The sequence below is a fragment of the Physella acuta genome, unplaced genomic scaffold (assembly GCF_028476545.2).
Source record: "Physella acuta isolate Inbredline_101_S28 unplaced genomic scaffold, ASM2847654v3 ptg000117l, whole genome shotgun sequence".
Taxonomy (NCBI): Eukaryota; Metazoa; Mollusca; class Gastropoda; family Physidae; genus Physella; species Physella acuta.
This window is the reverse complement of record NW_026731637.1, coordinates 296259-314593: the sequence shown is the minus strand read 5'-3', so window position 1 is coordinate 314593 and position 18335 is coordinate 296259. Positions and strand designations below refer to the sequence as shown.

Sequence of the window (18335 nt, the reverse complement as noted above, 5' to 3'; positions counted from 1 at the left end):
TGTCCAGTGTTTTCACCAGCAAGGGTTGGCCCTGGCCATTGCCACATAAGCCCATCATTATTTGGTACTAGCTTCTCATAATTCTTTTGTACTACTTGATTTGGCCAGTCATGCTAAATTTTATTTCAACAGTTTACATGGGTATACCATGGTTGCATTAAGGTTTTCTCTTGTACATCTGAGTTGATTTTAAACAGATCGGGTTTAATTAGCACAGGTTAATTGATTATTATTTTGTAAATTGTAAGAAGAATTTTTCTTGTTGAATATTTATTTCTGTATTTGAATCACTAATGATACAATGTAATTTGTTTGTGTTACATTTCTTCCAGGGTTATTGTTCTTATCTCTTGTATATATGTGAACTCTATTTATACAAAGTACATAATGCTCTATTCAAATCTATATTCCACCCTGTAACAGCTCCAGATAAGCGAACATGAGATGATCTGTTTTAGGCAGTTACCAGCAGTATATAACTTTAGTAGCAAATATATCAAAGCCTTTGTATGTTTTCATGCTGTCATATTGAAAGTGGCATTCCTATGGTCCCTTCCTTTGTTGTCTTCTGGCATGACATTTATTCCATGAATAAAATGTTTGATACATCTTTTGTTTGTCACTTCATCAATGTACAAATGGCGTGTCTGTTTTAAGTGTGTACAGCAACATGTACTAAGACCAAAGCTAAGCGTGATATAAGCTGATCAGTTTGTCACTTCATCAATGTACAAATGGCGTGTCTGTTTTAAGTGTGTACAGCAACATGTACTAAGACCAAAGCTAAGCGTGATATAAGCTGATGGAGTGATGGGTTGGCATTGACATTCACATGTGTGTTGGATGGTCCAGTTTACAGGAAGGAGAAGGGGTGAGAGCAGTTAGTTAACTGTACAGATAATCTGGTGGTATTGATTAACTGGATCAAATAATGTGGTCAGGCGTGGTTTTGTTTCTTCTAACTGTTCGGCTCACCCCATCTTCTTGACTAACTGAAATTTAAACTAATCAAATAGCAATTGACAAAATACTTTTATACAGTGGCCTAGCGGTAGAGAACTAGACTGCTAACCCAAAAGTCGAGTTCAAATCCGTTAAAGTCAGTAGACTGTCGAAGTCCACCCAGCTTTGTTGGGTACCTAACTCACGTTGGGAAAAGTAAAGGTGGCTGGGCATAGCGCGAACCACACTATCCCTTCATTTTCCGAGGTCACAGAAGCAAGTGAACTCTACTTCACTAGCCACACAGACCGGCAGGTGTGAAAAGGGACTTTACATACTAAAATACTTTTGAGAACACCAACAAATACTAGTATTAATAAATCCAGGGACGGCATGGTCTTGCATTAGAACTTGCTCTTGCTAACCGCAAGTCACGTGTTCGGTACATAGGCTCAAGACTGGTATAATGTACAGGGAAGTAGGTAAAGGCATGGCACATACCAGATTCTCCATTTTCGGCTTATGATAGAGCAAATACACCGATACAATGATTATTAGGTAGTGAGGATTTGTTTTGACGGTATGTTTATTTGGCAAAATATTTGAACAACATAACAAAAATATATAGGGAGCAGTATCACAGTAAAGTATATAGTTGTGTGGATCTGTTGGGAAAAGTTTACCAGAGCTGGAAGATGCTAGTTCAGCTGTTGAGACAGAATTGGCTTTACAAATGTATCCTATAGTGGTAGAACCGCAGCCGAAAGAACACACCTCTGAAGCTTTAGGAAGGCTGTATAATATATTTACACTGACAATGAAAACGTATTTTAGATTTTACATTAACTTGACGATAATAGAACACTTATAATTACATAATTAGTTTTTCTTGGGCCTCCATCCACCAATGAAGTCCAAGATCTTTTTAATTTCTAATCCATTTAGCTCCGGAAACCCTTCTTTTAATAGTTTTTTATCTAATGAGCTCAACAAGCTCCCATCTATTTGTTCGTTAGAGAATCTTATGACGACCCTGTCTTTCATGCCGATGTAGCGCAATGATCTGGACACCTCCTGCACACTCATTCCCTGGATGTCCGCAGGTGGCGTCCAGCCGTCGTCCTCCTGACGTGGCACGTACTCGCTGTAGCTGTACTCGCTGTCATTGGGGAAGCCCGGATCTCCCCGAGAACACACGGAAATAGCCGAGTCGTCGCCATGTTTTAATAATCCTTCGTTAAATCCCCCGACGGAGCTGCCTCGATCTTGAAAGCAAGGCTCGCTTTCGGCATAGTGCATGCCGCCATATCCGTAGGTGTAGATGTTGGTTGGCTGCTGGGAGTCTATCATGCTAGGGTCGACGGATCGACTGTTGTACAACACTGGACGGCTGTCGTAAGAAAAATGTTGGGATTGTTCAGCGTAGGAATGTACGCTACGGAGATCTTGAAAAGAGTCCTCGCGCCTGGAACCGTTCTGCGAGTTTGAGAAAGCACCCATCACCCCCGGCCGCATCTTGATGTTGTGCACACGTAAGGTTGCGTTAGGGTTAACCTGGACCTTTTGGTTATGACCTGAGCGGTGGGATGATTTATAACGGTTCCCCGTGCTTTCAGATTTCGTGTTCCTGTCGCGGAAATCTGTTCCCTGTCGCCACTGCGCCATTTTGGGCTGGCTGTAAATCTGAGACGTGCTTGTGGCGGGCTGCCGTGTGAGACCGTCGCCCTGGGAGACGTTGTCGCTGTAGGCAAAGCTGAAGAGCTCGTCGATGTCCACGGGCAGGCCGTCCCTGTTCCGGGGCTGGCTGAAGTCCAGGTGTTCGCTCTTAGCTTTCCGAGACCTTTCCGATTTGTAAGAGTCGTGCGGCGTTGCGGGTCTGTTCCGGAGCTGGTACTCTGACTTTTTAGCGTAGCGGGGTTCTTGTATCCGTAGCGGCACCATGTACCCGTCCTCATCGTCGTCCACCACAGCTTGACTGGGTGCTGGTTCGTCTTTAGCGCTGCGAGACGGGGGGCGGGGCGCGGGTGGGAGGTGCTCGTACAGCGACTCTTTGGACTCGTCCAGCGTGTGGACAGGAATGATGAACTCGCCGTGATCTACGGGGGAAGACGGTAAACTGGCTTGCGGCGAATCGGGCGGAATCGGAGGCAGATCGCGATTTTTCATGCTGGATTTCCGGCTCGCGATTGCCGCGTCGCCGGCATCGCCGTACGTCGGGTTAGGGAAGCTGCTGCCGTAGACGTTGCCGCTTCCAAGAGAAGAGCTGCTCCTGTAGGTTCCGCTACTGCCGAGCCCGGAGTCGTCCTGTTTGGCCTTGACGGCGTCACTGCTTTTCGGCGTGACGTCATCGTCGTCCAGCCCCGTGAAAAACTCGTGGTAGCTGATCTCGCTCCTGGCGATCCTTTTCGAGAACACGTCCTCGCCACGGAGCTCCTTTAATTTAGCTCTTTCCTTTTTGACTTTCCGGACGCTGAGTTTGTCCAGAAGTCCTGTGGATTTTGACTTCTTCAGCTCTCTCGGAAGTCTCTTTGGTAACTCGACGTCTGTGCTGGGAACCTGAACTGAGTCTATGGTAGTGTCGGGCGTACTCTTCGATGCCACGGCAGCAGATGTGTCTTCACTGAAGACATTAGACGTTGACGGGGCATCGCTCAGAGAAGTGTCTGCACTAGGGACTATTTTATTGCGGTTAATGTCTTGGTGTTCTTCGGCGCCCGCGGATGCGTCGGTGACACCACCAATTAAAAATGCTGGCTTCGGGGCGGTGGTTAAATTAGTTCTAATAGGCGCGAAGGTTGATACATAGGTATCGGAGTGAGGTCTGAGATCAGTGGTGTCTACAGACTGGGCCCTGAAGTAAAGGACGTCCCTCGGAACTTTTGTGTCTTTGCGGTCATTCACGATGGAAAGTTTATCCGGGGCGGAGCTTGTGTCCACCAAGCTGGCTTTGATTGACGGTTTCTTTTTGACCACACCCCTGGAGAAGAGAATGTCTTTGCTGACGGGCAGTTCAAACGTGTCGCAGCTGGAACTGTCCGCGCTAATGGCGCCGTCCGGTCCGATCAGGCTCGCCACCACCAGTTCCTCCTCCCGCGTGCCGTAGAGCCGGAGCACGCCCCGCGGGTACTGGAAGGTTTCCCTGTGGTTGGTGTGGATGAGCTGGCAGTTGACGGGCAGGCCAAACGCCATGATGAGGTCCTGGAGCTCGTACACAGCGTCGTAGTTGGCCGTGGTGGCGTCACCGACAGGGCTGAACACCCCCGACATGATTAACGGGATCATGATCTCCCTGTGGTCGGGGTCGAAGCACTGCAGGTACTTGAGATCCTGTTCTTTCTTTACCTTGCTCTGCTTCAGCAGCCGCTTGAAGATGTTCTTCTGCGGCACCATCTTGTTTTTCTTGCTGTCGGAGTGGACGAGGCCGGTGGTCAGCACCTCCCCGGGCTTGATCTCGATGGGAACCCAGCAGGTGGCGCCGTTGTCGTCTGGCTTCAGCTGGTACCCAGCGGCGGATGTCCGGACTAGAAACTTCTTGGAGCGGATGCTGGTGATGCCGCCGATGGTGTCGAAGTACTCCACCGGACGGCCGTCGTCCGGCACCACTTCCAGCCAGCCTGGAACACAAGAGGGGAAGGGAGAAAGATAAAGTAATATAAAATGTAAAATAGAATAAAACAAACATAGGATAAACGCAGTATAAAGGTAGGATAAAAACTTAGAATAAAAGACTAAAGAAATAATTATACCATGTTCGACTATCAGTCTTCATCAGAACGTTTACATTTTAACAATTTTGTTATGAACTCTATATATATTTTAATGATCCAGCTTTTGTTATTTATAATTCGTTTCGTTAAGCTAAAGAGAATATATTAGAAAATCCCCAACCAGTATTACTTATTATTCAATTTATTTAATTTAAACAATTTATTCAATAACGGTAGCAACAGTAGGCACGGAGGCCTTTTTATTAAATGGCCGTTAAAAAATGTAGTAAACACATAGCAGTAACATAGCATTCAAAGATTTGGAATAAAGAAAAATTATTATTGATATTAATGTATCGGAGTTGGCAGGTATCGCTCGACCTAACACACATGTACAACATTAACATGGCGCCCCCCCCCCCCCCCCCGAGTAACCTGAATATAGAACCCACATTCACTGATCATTACCGCACCAAAATGGCGTCAACCACGACAGCGCTGAGGGGGGGGGGGGGGTGTGAATAACAAGACTTGCCGCCCAAGAGGCAATGACATTTGGATGTTGACACGACACACAGGTTAGCCAGCCCCCAGCAGAAATGTTGACATTTGGATGTTGACACGACACACAGGTTAGCCGGCCCCCAGCAAAAATGTTGACATTTGGATGTTGACACGACACACAGGTTAGCCGGCCCCCAGCAAAAATGTTGACATTTAGATGTTGACACGACACACAGGTTAGCCGGCCCCCAGCAAAAATGTTGACATTTGGATGTTGACACGACACACAGGTTAGCCGGCCCCCAGCAAAAATGTTGACTCGCTCCGTCTCTGCCGCGAATTCCACGTCCCTATTAATCCCCGCGATGTCATATTCATCGATTATCGAATTGATTGAACAATCAGCTTATCTAACCTCAGAGGGAATTGAATCAATCGATACAACCGTGGCCCTTCTGTGACGCACATAATACAAACGTCAGTAAAGAAACGAAAAACAAAAGCAAAAAACATGGACAGTATACTATAAGTAGCAATGAGTCGCTTCACTTAGAAGTCAAGACATTTGAAAGAACTCAAGGCTACAAATTAACCTGATCAAGAATTTAATTAAAAAACAAACAAGAATAATAATCAATGGCAGGGATACATCAAATATATTTACAGGAAAAACAATGTGTATGAAAATTACGTTGATCATGGTATGGGTTGTGAGATTATTTTGTTGTTGTTGCCAATTCAGGATTTTGTCTTTATCTCTGTCTGGGCACTGAGCCGTCTAGGTAGTGAACCGTTTGGGAAATAAGCCGTCTGAGTACTGAACCGTATTGGTACTAAGCCGTCTGAGTACTGAACGGTATTGGTACTAAGCCGTCTGAGTACTGAACGGTATTGGTACTAAGCCGTCTGAGTACTGAACGGTATTGGTACTGAGCCGTCTAGGTAGTGAACCGTATTGGTACTAAGCCGTCTGAGTACTGAACCGTATTGGTACTAAGCCGTCTGAGTACTAAGCTGTCTGAGTATTGAACCGTATTGGTACTAAACCATCCGAGTATTGAACCGTATTGGTACTAAGCCGTCTGAGTATTGAACTGTATTGGTACTAAGCCGTCTGAGTACTGAACCGTATTGGTACTAAGCCGTCTGAGTACTGATGTTTGTCTAAGTAAGTAAAGACATCTGAACAATCTGTCTTTAGTTAAGTTTACAACAGGAAAACTCGCAGTAGACATTAATAGCCAACGGTGATTACTTCAATTGAGCTGCGTTATTACTGTTAAAAAATTCGCGCAAACAAACCTTAATAATAACCCACCACTTGTAACTGTCATGTCAACGATTTTCACACACCACCATGACACTCCCATCCCCACCTCCACTTATTACTGTCAATCTGTCTTGAGGATCACCATCAATCAGTCTCACTAACCACGTTACCCACAATTCTTGCTTCTACTGTCAACTAATCGAATGAAACCTCCCTGACTTACAACATGTTCACTGATCCCCTTCATGTTTTCGTTCAACGTTTACCGGCCACCGAACCACCTACACACCTGGGGCTCAATGTTTACACACAGATGGGCTGACACACATGGCCTTTCATATACTCGCTGCCATGAAATGGCTAGAATCACTTAGGTGGGTGTTTCAATATTAGTTAGCCATGCGGTATTTTTTTTAATGTGACATCGGAGACGGGAGAAGTAATTGGTTAAAATACATGAATTATATATAGGCCATTAGCATACGCTGTATACATTTCATGAACACATAGTCATTTAGGCCTACACATTGTGTATATACAAATATGGTAAACGGAAAAAAAGTCACAGGAAAAAAAAAACACAGAAAAAAAGTCACAGTTTTTGCTAGGAAAAAAAGTCACAGAAAAAAAGTCACAGTGGAAAAATTTTATCGGAAAAAAAGTCACAGAAATAAAGTCACAGAAAAAAAGTCACAAAAATCTTTTTAGAAATATTTTTATTAATTTGTTAAGAATTGTAAAATTTTGTATGTTTATTGTTGTGGGTTGTATTTTTTAATAGCATAAATTATTTATAGACGTCAAAACCATTATGATATATAACAATTGTAAGTAAAAATACTCTAAGATAATTTACACAACAATCTCAATTTTTGTTTTGTATTTAGTTAAATACGCGGTAGAAAAGTTAATTATAAAAGAAATGTAGGTAAATTTTGCCGTAGGCTATTCTCTGGTCGGCCTCTCCTCAGTAGGCATTGTCCGAACATATTTTGTGTTGCTGACGTTACGCGTCAATGACAGCCTTTGAACCTTGTCGGCTTTCTGCTTTGATCCTAAGTTTTGTTATGTAATGAGCGTGATAAATGTGGGCAGTAAAGGTGGTTGAACTAAACATAACTATTGTTGCCATGAATTGAGGGCAGCAAGTCAGATGAACTTACCATTTCACGGTAATTTAATATTGGTATTAAAAAAAAACACGGTGAAAACCGTGGACTTTAGAGCATTCTATTATATGCTACTAATCTTAAGTATAACATAATTACAATCTACATACTTCATAATAAATATTTTTAGATGAATTATAAAAATTCCTATGCGTATACAGCCTACAAACATTACATTATATTTAATTAACCCTAAGTTAATTTGCACTCTCTAAATATTTAATACATAAAAGTATTAACAAATATCATGCAAATATATATTTGTGACTTTTTTTCCTGTGACTTTTTTTCCTGTGACTTTTTTTCCTGTGACAATTTTTCTGTGTTTTTTTTTCCTGTGTTTTTTTTTTCCTGTGACTTTTTTTCCTACAATCACAAATATAGGCTCCTATATATATATATATATATATATATATATATATATATATATATATATATATATATATATATATATATATATATACTAATATAGGCCCCTCTATATACATATAGACCTAAATATATATTATATATATATATATATATATATATATATATATATATATATATATATATATATATATATATATATATATATATATATATATATATATATATATAATAGACATATTATCCTATGTATACTTATGGCATGGCCTCTATTATTTATAAGTTTAATCCTTGACATCACTCATGCAATGATAATCCACGGTTAAACTGCCCACAGCATGTTTGATCAGCTGACCTATTAAAATCAGCATCTGATCAGATACATCTAATGTAGGCCTTCATACAACTGAACGGGTATGTGTAGGTTATAAGTTAGACGCGATCGTCAGATGAAAATGACAAAAACAAAATACACGTAGAATATGCCAGTGGTGTGTTGTTTTGGGATGACACCATCTGATGGGGGTGACATTATCTGATAAGAGAACACCAACTGATGGGAGGACAACATCCCGTGCGGTGACACTATTTGATGGGGTGACACCATACAATGGGGTGACACTATGCCAGTGTCATCGAAAACTTCAAAATTTACTGGGGAAACAACCCTTGTCCAGTTAAATTATCAAGTTATTCAATGCCAATATATCGATCAGCACAGATTGCCATTATCCTACAAATAGGGGAAGGGGTGGTTACAGAAGCTTAGGCAGGGGAAGGCGGGTGGGGCGGCCACCCAGGGCGCTGACCCTAAGGGGCGCCAAACAGGGTATAGACAAATAAAAAGCTTATTTTCAGTTGTATTACACTGTAGACGTTTTTAAAAATAGACTACTTAGCTTGACGAAATAATACCTTTTAATTGTACAGTGGTAAAAAGCGTCCCGACCTCTCCAAGTTTAGAGGGGGGGGGGGGGAAGGAGGAGGCACTTTTTCACACACGTCACGTGAATAGCTATATAAAATTGGGGGGTGGTGCGCCCCACGCCGGAATAGGTCGATACGACTCTGGGTGGTGAAGTATCACAAAAAAAAAAATGGCTACATATAAAGAGAAAACAGTAGAATACAAATGAGAGCATGGCATGACATATCAACCAGAGCTTGGGATGGGATGGGGGGGGGGGGGGGCAAATGACACCCTGAGTCACCTTATCACCGTGACACCCGATCTAGTGACACCACAGACGTTGAAATAGTATCTACCTGGGTAAAAGACTTGCCTACGCTGAGAGATCTAGTAGCCTATATCGGCTAGAGCCAGTTATGTCTGCAAGTTACTAAAAGAATACTCGAGTACCTACAACTCAGCTTTACACGTGAAGATTTGAACAATAATTTTCAGCCGTTTTCATTTCTTTTTGCTTTCCTGTCCTTTTTTATAACAATTAGAACATTTACCATTGGGTATACAAACAGTCTAAAAATATACATATGCATAAGCTTAGACACGTACACCAACATATACATATTTTTTATGATATGCTTTGGTCACACTCTGTTAATTTTTAATTCAGCTACGCATCAGTGAACACGAAGACTACATTGTACGTTTTTTACGCCATAGGTGCACGTAGTGATGACACCTGAAGTTTCCTTGCAGGTGAAAGTGTCTGTGTTGGGGGTAGATGTATGGCTGTAGCTGTGTGTGGAATAGGTGTATTAGTGTTATCTGTGTTGGGGGTAGATGTGTGGGTGTAGCTGTGTGTGGAATAGGTGTATAGGTGTTATCTGTGTTGGGGGTAGATGTGTAGGTGTGTGGAATAGGTGTATAAGTGTTATCTGTGTTGGGGGTAGATGTGTGGGTGTAGCTGTGTGTGGAATAGGTGTATAGGTGTTATCTGTGTTGGGGGGTAGATGTGTAGGTGTGTGGAATAGGTGTATAAGTGTTATCTGTGTTGGGGGTAGATGTGTGGGTGTAGCTGTGTGTGGAATAGGTGTATAGGTGTTATCTGTGTTGGGGGTAGATGTGTAGGTGTGTGGAATAGGTGTATAAGTGTTATCTGTGTTGGGGGTAGATGTGTGGGTGTAGCTGTGTGTGGAATAGGTGTATAGGTGTTATCTGTGTTGGGGGTAGATGTGTAGGTGTGTGGAATAGGTGTATAAGTGTTATCTGTGTTGGGGGTAGATGTGTGGGTGTAGCTGTGTGTGGAATAGGTGTATAGGTGTTATCTGTGTTGGGGGTAGATGTGTGGGTGTGTGGAATAGGTGTATAAGTGTTATCTGTGTTGGGGGTAGATGTGTGGGTGTAGCTGTGTGTGGAATAGGTGTATAAGTGTTATCTGTGTTGGGGTAGATGTGTGATGTAGTTGTGTGTGGAATAGGTGTATAGGTGTTATCTGTGTTGGGGGTAGATGTGTGGGTGTGTGGAATAGGTGTATAAGTGTTATCTGTGTTGGGGGTAGATGTGTGGGTGTGTGGAATAGGTGTATAAGTGTTATCTGTGTTGGGGGTAGATGTGTGGGTGTGTGGAATAGGTGTATAAGTGTTATCTGTGTTGGGGGTAGATGTGTGGGTGTGTGGAATAGGTGTATAAGTGTTATCTGTGTTGGGGGTAGATGTGTGGGTGTGTGGAATAGGTGTATAAGTGTTATCTGTGTTGGGGGTAGATGTGTGATGTAGCTGTGTGTGGAATAGGTGTATAGGTGTTATCTGTGTTGGGGGTAGATGTGTGGGTGTGTGGAATAGGTGTATAAGTGTTATCTGTGTTGGGGGTAGATGTGTGGGTGTAGCTGTGTGTGGAATAGGTGTATAGGTGTTATCTGTGTTGGGGGTAGATGTGTAGGTGTGTGGAATAGGTGTATAAGTGTTATCTGTGTTGGGGGTAGATGTGTGGGTGTAGCTGTGTGTGGAATAGGTGTATAAGTGTTATCTGTGTTGGGGGTAGATGTGTGGGTGTAGCTGTGTGTGGAATAGGTGTATAAGTGTTATCTGTGTTGGGGGTAGATGTAGCTGTGTGTGGTATAGGTGTATAAGTGTTATCTGTGTTGGGGTAGATGTGTGATGTAGCTGTGTGTGGAATAGGTGTATAAGTGTTATCTGTGTTGGGGGTAGATGTGTGGGTGTGTGGAATAGGTGTATAAGTGTTATCTGTGTTGGGGGTAGATGTGTGGGTGTAGCTGTGTGTGGAATAGGTGTATAAGTGTTATCTGTGTTGGGGGTAGATGTGTGGGTGTGTGGAATAGGTGTATAAGTGTTATCTGTGTTGGGGGTAGATGTGTGGGTGTAGCTGTGTGTGGAATAGGTGTATAAGTGTTATCTGTGTTGGGGGTAGATGTATGGGTGTAGCTGTGTGTGGAATAGGTGTATAAGTGTTATCTGTGTTGGGGGTAGATGTGTGATGTATCTGTGTGTGGAATAGGTGTATAAGTGTTATCTGTGTTGGGGGTAGATGTGTGATGTAGCTGTGTGTGGTATAGGTGTATAAGTGTTATCTGTGTTGGGGGTAGATGTGTGTGGTATAGGTGTATAAGTGTTATCTGTGTTGGGGGTAGATGTGTGTGGTATAGGTGTATAAGTGTTATCTGTGTTGGGGGTAGATGTGTGGGTGTAGCTGTGTGTGGAATAGGTGTATAAGTGTTATCTGTGTTGGGGGTAGATGTGTGATGTAGCTGTGTGTGGTATAGGTGTATAAGTGTTATCTGTGTTGGGGGTAGATGTGTGGGTGTAGCTGTGTGTGGAATAGGTGTATAAGTGTTATCTGTGTTGGGGGTAGATGTGTGGGTGTAGCTGTGTGTGGAATAGGTGTATAAGTGTTATCTGTGTTGGGGGTAGATGTGTGATGTAGCTGTGTGTGGAATAGGTGTATAAGTGTTATCTGTGTTGGGGGTAGATGTGTGGGTATAGCTGTGTGTGGAATAGGTGTATAAGTGTTATCTGTGTTGGGGGTAGATGTGTGGGTGTAGCTGTGTGTGGAATAGGTGTATAAGTGTTATCTGTGTTGGGGGTAGATGTGTGGGTGTAGCTGTGTGTGGAGGAAGCTGTGTTAGCGTTATCTGTGTGGATGTAGGTGTGTTGGTGGTAGCTTTGTTGGTGGTAGCTGTTCTGGTACTTTGAAAATTCATTGATAAGACGGAGATAAACATTAAATACACGATTTTGCTCCTCTTTAATTCATCATAGTCCATATTTGAACATTTGATATTTCCCCGACTCTTCTGTTTATTCTTTTCTTCTGGCAAACTTTGTGAAATCAAAGCAAACATTGTCGTTTGCTTGCAAACAATACCGTTTCTTTTCAAAATTCTGCGCCAGCCGTAGTTTCGTATTTAACGAGTATCGCCACTTTTATGGTAAACACACATGTCCAATGTGTGTGAAGTCATTAAAGGCTCGTACGTCTAATGACGCTAGGGACCCTAATGTGACCTTATCTTTAGTGGGCTGACACACGACCTGACGTCTGCTCCCCAATTAACGACCAACGTTCAGTGACATTCAGGACAGGTAGCGTTGGTTTTACGATGGCGTCGCACAGCCAATAACTATTGGTGTAGGGGGGGGGATTTAAACCTCGTTTAAAATGTAGATCTAGATACGTTGGGATTTAGATAAGGAAAGATAAAATAAATCTTCAATCGATTTTTTTTCAAGTGTTGCATTTTAAAATGTTATAAAATATTTCTTGATTTCTTGTCTGTTTTACATTAAACCTTAGTGAAGTTTACCTGTTGTAGAACTACTTCAGGAGATCGAGAAAGATGTCAGAAAATTTTGAGAGAATCACATATGGTGCCTTATTGACCCCAGAGGTTAAGGGACGCCTGATTGGGTGATTGAAGCAAAGTTTAAATTTAAAGGTTGATCTGTGTTTAGTGTCTGCCGTTTGATTGGTTTTCTCAGTCCATAGTAGCCTAGGATGTGGCGTTAAAACCGTGAAATGGTACGAACATTCTACATCTACACAATTGTTAACTAACTAATTACTGCGGCTGGGAAGCTGTCTCTAGTAAAATAGTTATCAACCAGGGTTCGATCGAATCCCAGGGGTTCAGTGAGTCAGTCTCAGTGGTTCGGTGGAGGTCAACACACACACCCGACTCATTCAGGATCGGATTTTGTGAGTGCAGACGATAGAACTATAAGGAAGGGTTCGGTGAATGCACATGATACTGGTGGGGTTGGGTACGTCCAAAAAAGTTAAGACGCTATGCTCTGGCGGATCTAGCGAGTTTTTAGTGTTTGAACCTTTTTGCCTTAAATAGCGGTGCAGGTTATTTCAGGTAGGTCTACAGCAAACAAAAATTAATCCAGTCATCATCGTGGACTTGAACGCAGATTTAACGAATCACACAACACACTCGTGCATCACCATCACTAGCTCTCCACATCATCACCACTAAATCACTACATCACCCCTCGCCATCACATACAAATTAGATCACCATCACTTTTCAATTACTCAATAAATCCTCGCCACTGAATTACTAACACAAATTACCACCACTGTGTCACCAGATCACCATCACTAAGTCACCAGATCACCACCACTAATCAGATCACCACCACTGTGTCACCAGATCACCACCACTAATCAGATCACCACCACTGTGTCACCAGATCACCACCACTGAGTCACCAGATCACCACCACTGTGTCACCAGATCACCACCACTGAATCACCAGATCACCACCACCGAGTCACCAGATCACCACCACTGAGTCACCAGATCACCACCACTGAGTCACCAGATCACCACCACTGAGTCACCAGATCACCACCACTAACCAGATCACCACCACTGTGTCACCAGATCACCACCACTGTGTCACAAGATCACCACCACTGAGTCACCAGATCACCACCACTAACCAGATCACCACCACTGTGTCACCAGATCACCACCACTGTGTCACCAGATCACCACCACTGAGTCACCAGATCACCACCACTAGCTCACCACTGAGTCACCAGATCACCACCACTAGCTACCAGATCACCACCACTGAGTCACCAGATCACCACCACTGCCTCCCCCAAGCCCACCGTATCACCATCACCTGCCTGTCCAGATTCAGCAAATCACACCTCATTTGGCGGCTTTAGCAGTTTCGTGAACAAACAGCGCCGAGTTTTTTATTTACCCACGGTCTACAACACGATCAAACAAAATGGGCGACGTTGTCTGACGGTTTTTTTTTTTTTTGCTTACCGGAAAAGCAAACATGCTCTTATACCTCCGGCTACAGCTGGGTGTACAAGTCTACCGGCCACAGCTGTCTGTAAAAGTACAACCAGCCACAGCTGTGTGTACAAGTCTACCGGCTACAGCTGGGTGTACTAATACCAGTGGCTACAGCTGGGTGTACATGTGGACCACCGGCTACAGCTGGGTGTACAAGTCTACCGGTTACAGCTGGCTGTACAAATGTACCACCGGCCACAGCAGGGTGTACAAGTGTACCGGCTACAGCTGGTGTAAAAGTACCACCGGCCACAGCTGTGAGCAAGTCTACCGGCTACAGCTGGGTGTACAAGTGTACCACCGGCCACAGCTGGGTGTACACACGTACTAAACCCTCTTGGTGAGCATTATTTCAACAACCCCCGAGCCCTCATATAGCCAATCTCAAATAATACATAGGCCTACATATAAACATGGTCTATATGAAAACAATCGAAAATCATCGTTGTAAAAAAACAACCCACAAACCATTTTGTTAATGAAAGTAATGTTTTGATACTTGATGACCACATTCTGACATACTTTAAAAAAATAAACTAAAAGTTTCAATACCCTTATGGATTTTGATTAAATGGTGGAACACTAGTTTAAACTCGTTTAAAATTATGTTGTATGTTGTGCTTGTTTTTCGGGGATTTTAAAATCTACCTTTTGGTTTCGTGTAATAAAAAAACAACATTTAACGATGGTAAGACTTTTTAACACTCTGTAAATTATAATCGGGGTACACAAAATAGCCTAATATGGGTAAGACGCTATACAGTGAGTGTACTGAAGGTAAATGTAAGGTGCTCACAAAAACTGCCGTTGACAATTCTGTTGCAGTTTGTAAATGAATGATTCACGTGTTGTGGAGGGTGTAAGTGAATGATTCACGTGTTGTGGAGGGTGTAAGTGAATAATTCACGTGAGCTGCAGGTTGTAAGTGAATGATTCACGTGCGAATCCAACTAAGCAAAAACAGCCAGAATAAAACAGATTTAATGAAAAAGATGTAAAAACAAATATTCACAGACCGCACTGTCGAATTTTTCACATCTTATTTTTTTAGCCCCCCCCCCCACCTTACCCCAATCGTTACAAGTCGTCACAAAAAGCCTGACCTTCACTAAACTAACGTCACAACAAGCAAAAATCTGACGTATATAATGTTTTTATAAGTTTTGCTCTTATCTTAGATCTGCAAAGTAAATGCGCGCTCCATTTTTTGAGCCAATACTTTCGTCACACTGCGTCACATAATTCTCAACCCCACCCACCTCATTCTTATGCGTGTCGTCATTTGTGACGATATTCAAACACTGGCTTTCGCGTTTGAATTTCAATGTAACAACCACTCATTTTTTGTGGCAATCAAAATATCTATAAATAATCTCCAATTCAAATAGTAGCATACGAATACAGAAGTTACCAAAATGTGCATACAATCAAAGCTTCGACAAATAATCTCCAATCCAAATAGTAGCATGCGTACATAAAACTTAACAAATGTGTGTCGAACAAAGAGTCTATAAATAATTTCCAAAGAATAGCACACGTACACAAAAGAGTTACTAGACGTACCTTTGAAAGATGCGGGTATTTCCACTTGCTCGCCCGTCACAACGTAATCGTTTTGGCGTTTCTCCCACGTCATCTTGCGCGCTAAAATTATTTTCCTACGCCTTATTTCGTGAATCTGTAAAACTACGTCAGCTGAAGGTACCTGACCCAAAGGGCTATCCTTGCCCATTGGGTCCGGGTTCGAATCCCAGCTAGAAGATAATGTATTGTGGTTTGCAGAATTGAAAGACGACGATGGGTCATCATGCGTGACGTTTTTAAAACAATATTTCGAAATATCGCCATTTTTTAATTTCACAGCTAACGGTAGACGGTAGGAAGAAATGAGATCCCGTAAAGATCTGGTTTTTTTCTTCCCAGAGCAGTTCCTGAACGTTGGTGGGCAGGAAGAAACTCGAGCCTCGACTGTCTTTGGGTTTGTCCAGGCCCAGCACACCGTCGGCCATGTTTGTGGAACCTAACAACATGACGCTACAAGTTCATCCGAGTGGCCTCCCATTGATCAGGTGAATTCCAAGCTACGCTGGGGCCCGATTGTTTTATCGATTGCAGTTCCATTCAGCCACAGACATGGGCACAAAAGTTCCAGCGACATGTTAGCGCTAAAACAGCTGACGACATACATATGTTTATATTTCAGTCACTTTCTTCTCAAATACATTCTGGGAATAATTATATAATTATATAATAGTATGCACATAAATAAATAAATACGCAAACACACACACACACTCACACACACACACACACACATATATATATATATATATATATATATATATATATATATATATATATATATATATATATATATATATATATATATATATATATATATATATATATATATATATGAAATTTATGAATAGAATGCCAACCTGAACAATTAATATAATTAATAGAAGAATCGATCCAGCTAGTCTTGAACTATCTTTAGAATGATAAATTTGATAAATCCACTGACACTAACACACACACTAATACATGACGTGTCACGAATGTATACATCTTGTACTAATACATACATGTGTACAAGTAGTGAGTAACCACACACACACATATATATATATATATATATATATATATATATATATATATATATATATATATATATATATATATATATATATATATATATATATCAAACAGAAACATTCGTTAAAGGCAATATTGTGGAATGTGAGAAAACAAGCAGGACTTACTGTTGGCCAAATTGCTTGTGCAAAAAAAAAAATATCCAAACTGAAAGCACACATAAGCTTACAGTTAATACAACACAGCCTAAGGAGTTATTAAAATATTTCCGCAGAAAACATTCCGAAACAAAATGTATTGAACACTTCAGTGGAGTGTGTACAGTGTGTTAAACTCGGAAGACCTGTTTTAAAAAAACAACGCATGATCGTTTCATGCGTTTGTTGACAGTAGTGGAGTTGATTCTACACGCTCAGATTTGGCTTTGACAAGTACGTTTGGCTTGAATGGGCGGCCTGAGAAGGCGGCACAAACTGTCGCAAACTCCTGACGCAGGAGAGTGGCCTGTTTGCGCATGACTGGTCTAATTCAAAGCGAGATCTTCGAACCTCAGCAGGTACGTGGGCTTGGCAGGGCTACGGCTACGTGAAAAGACTACGTTAGATTTCCCCCCCCCCCCCCACTTCTCCTACACGATTAGCTGTGTTTAGGAAAGTAAACTATGCTGTGCACAGTGTTTGATTAAAAACGAACAATTGACTGTTTGACATCATCGGTATTTCTTCCTATACAGGTTTAGACTGAATTGAACAGTGCTCCCCCCCCCCCCCCCGAACACGTCCCATAACCCACCCCCTGCCGGTACAAAATAAAATGAGAGATACAATATATATATATATATATATATATATATATATATATATATATATATATATATATATATATATATATATATATATATATATATAAAATATATATATATAAAATATATAAAATATATATATATAAAATATGTAGGCCTACTTTAACCCCCCCCCCCCCATCACACGTAGAAAATATCAGAAAGAAACCTTGTATTTGAATGAGCTAACCGTTGAAAATGAAAGCGTGTGTAACAGGTTACGTACATACCGCTTCTGTTCTGTTCATAGTATTCGTATAGTCATGAAAAATCGTGTTCTGTCTACAATCGATTCAAAACATTGCGCATTAACAAAAGTAAAAAAAAAAAACAAAAAAAAAACTGTAAAAATAAAATACAATTAAATTGACAATACTGCAATATCTAAAAAAAAATTTAAGAATTATCGATGGTATTTAATTAACGATACAGAAAAGTTGAGATAGTTTGAGAAAGGATAACAACAACAACAAATAGACGAATAACTAACAAAGTGAATAACACTAAATATGTCTCTTACTCAAGTCGTCGTATTTCTTCGTTCTTAAATGTAACATTTGAGTAGGGCAACCAAGTCCAACGTCGTAGACAACTGCACAGCGGTCTCCAAAACTCCAACTGAGCAATTCTGATCCCCATAGAAATTGTATGACTGAGTTGGCTATTCACACTTCAGAACCTTGACTGCGT

General features: G+C 41.7%; 1 protein-coding gene across 1 annotated transcript; it reads right to left on the bottom strand.

Moving 5' to 3' along the window:
* Positions 1-1526: 1526 nt before the first annotated feature.
* Positions 1527-17282, bottom strand: LOC131934779 (uncharacterized). Its single transcript, XM_059290904.1, is given in 4 exon segments — positions 1527-4556; positions 15770-16112; positions 16114-16431; positions 16972-17282. Coding segments are annotated over 3 exon segments (3201 nt in total). The 5' UTR covers positions 16237-16431; positions 16972-17282; the 3' UTR covers positions 1527-1821.
* Positions 17283-18335: the final 1053 nt, after the last annotated feature.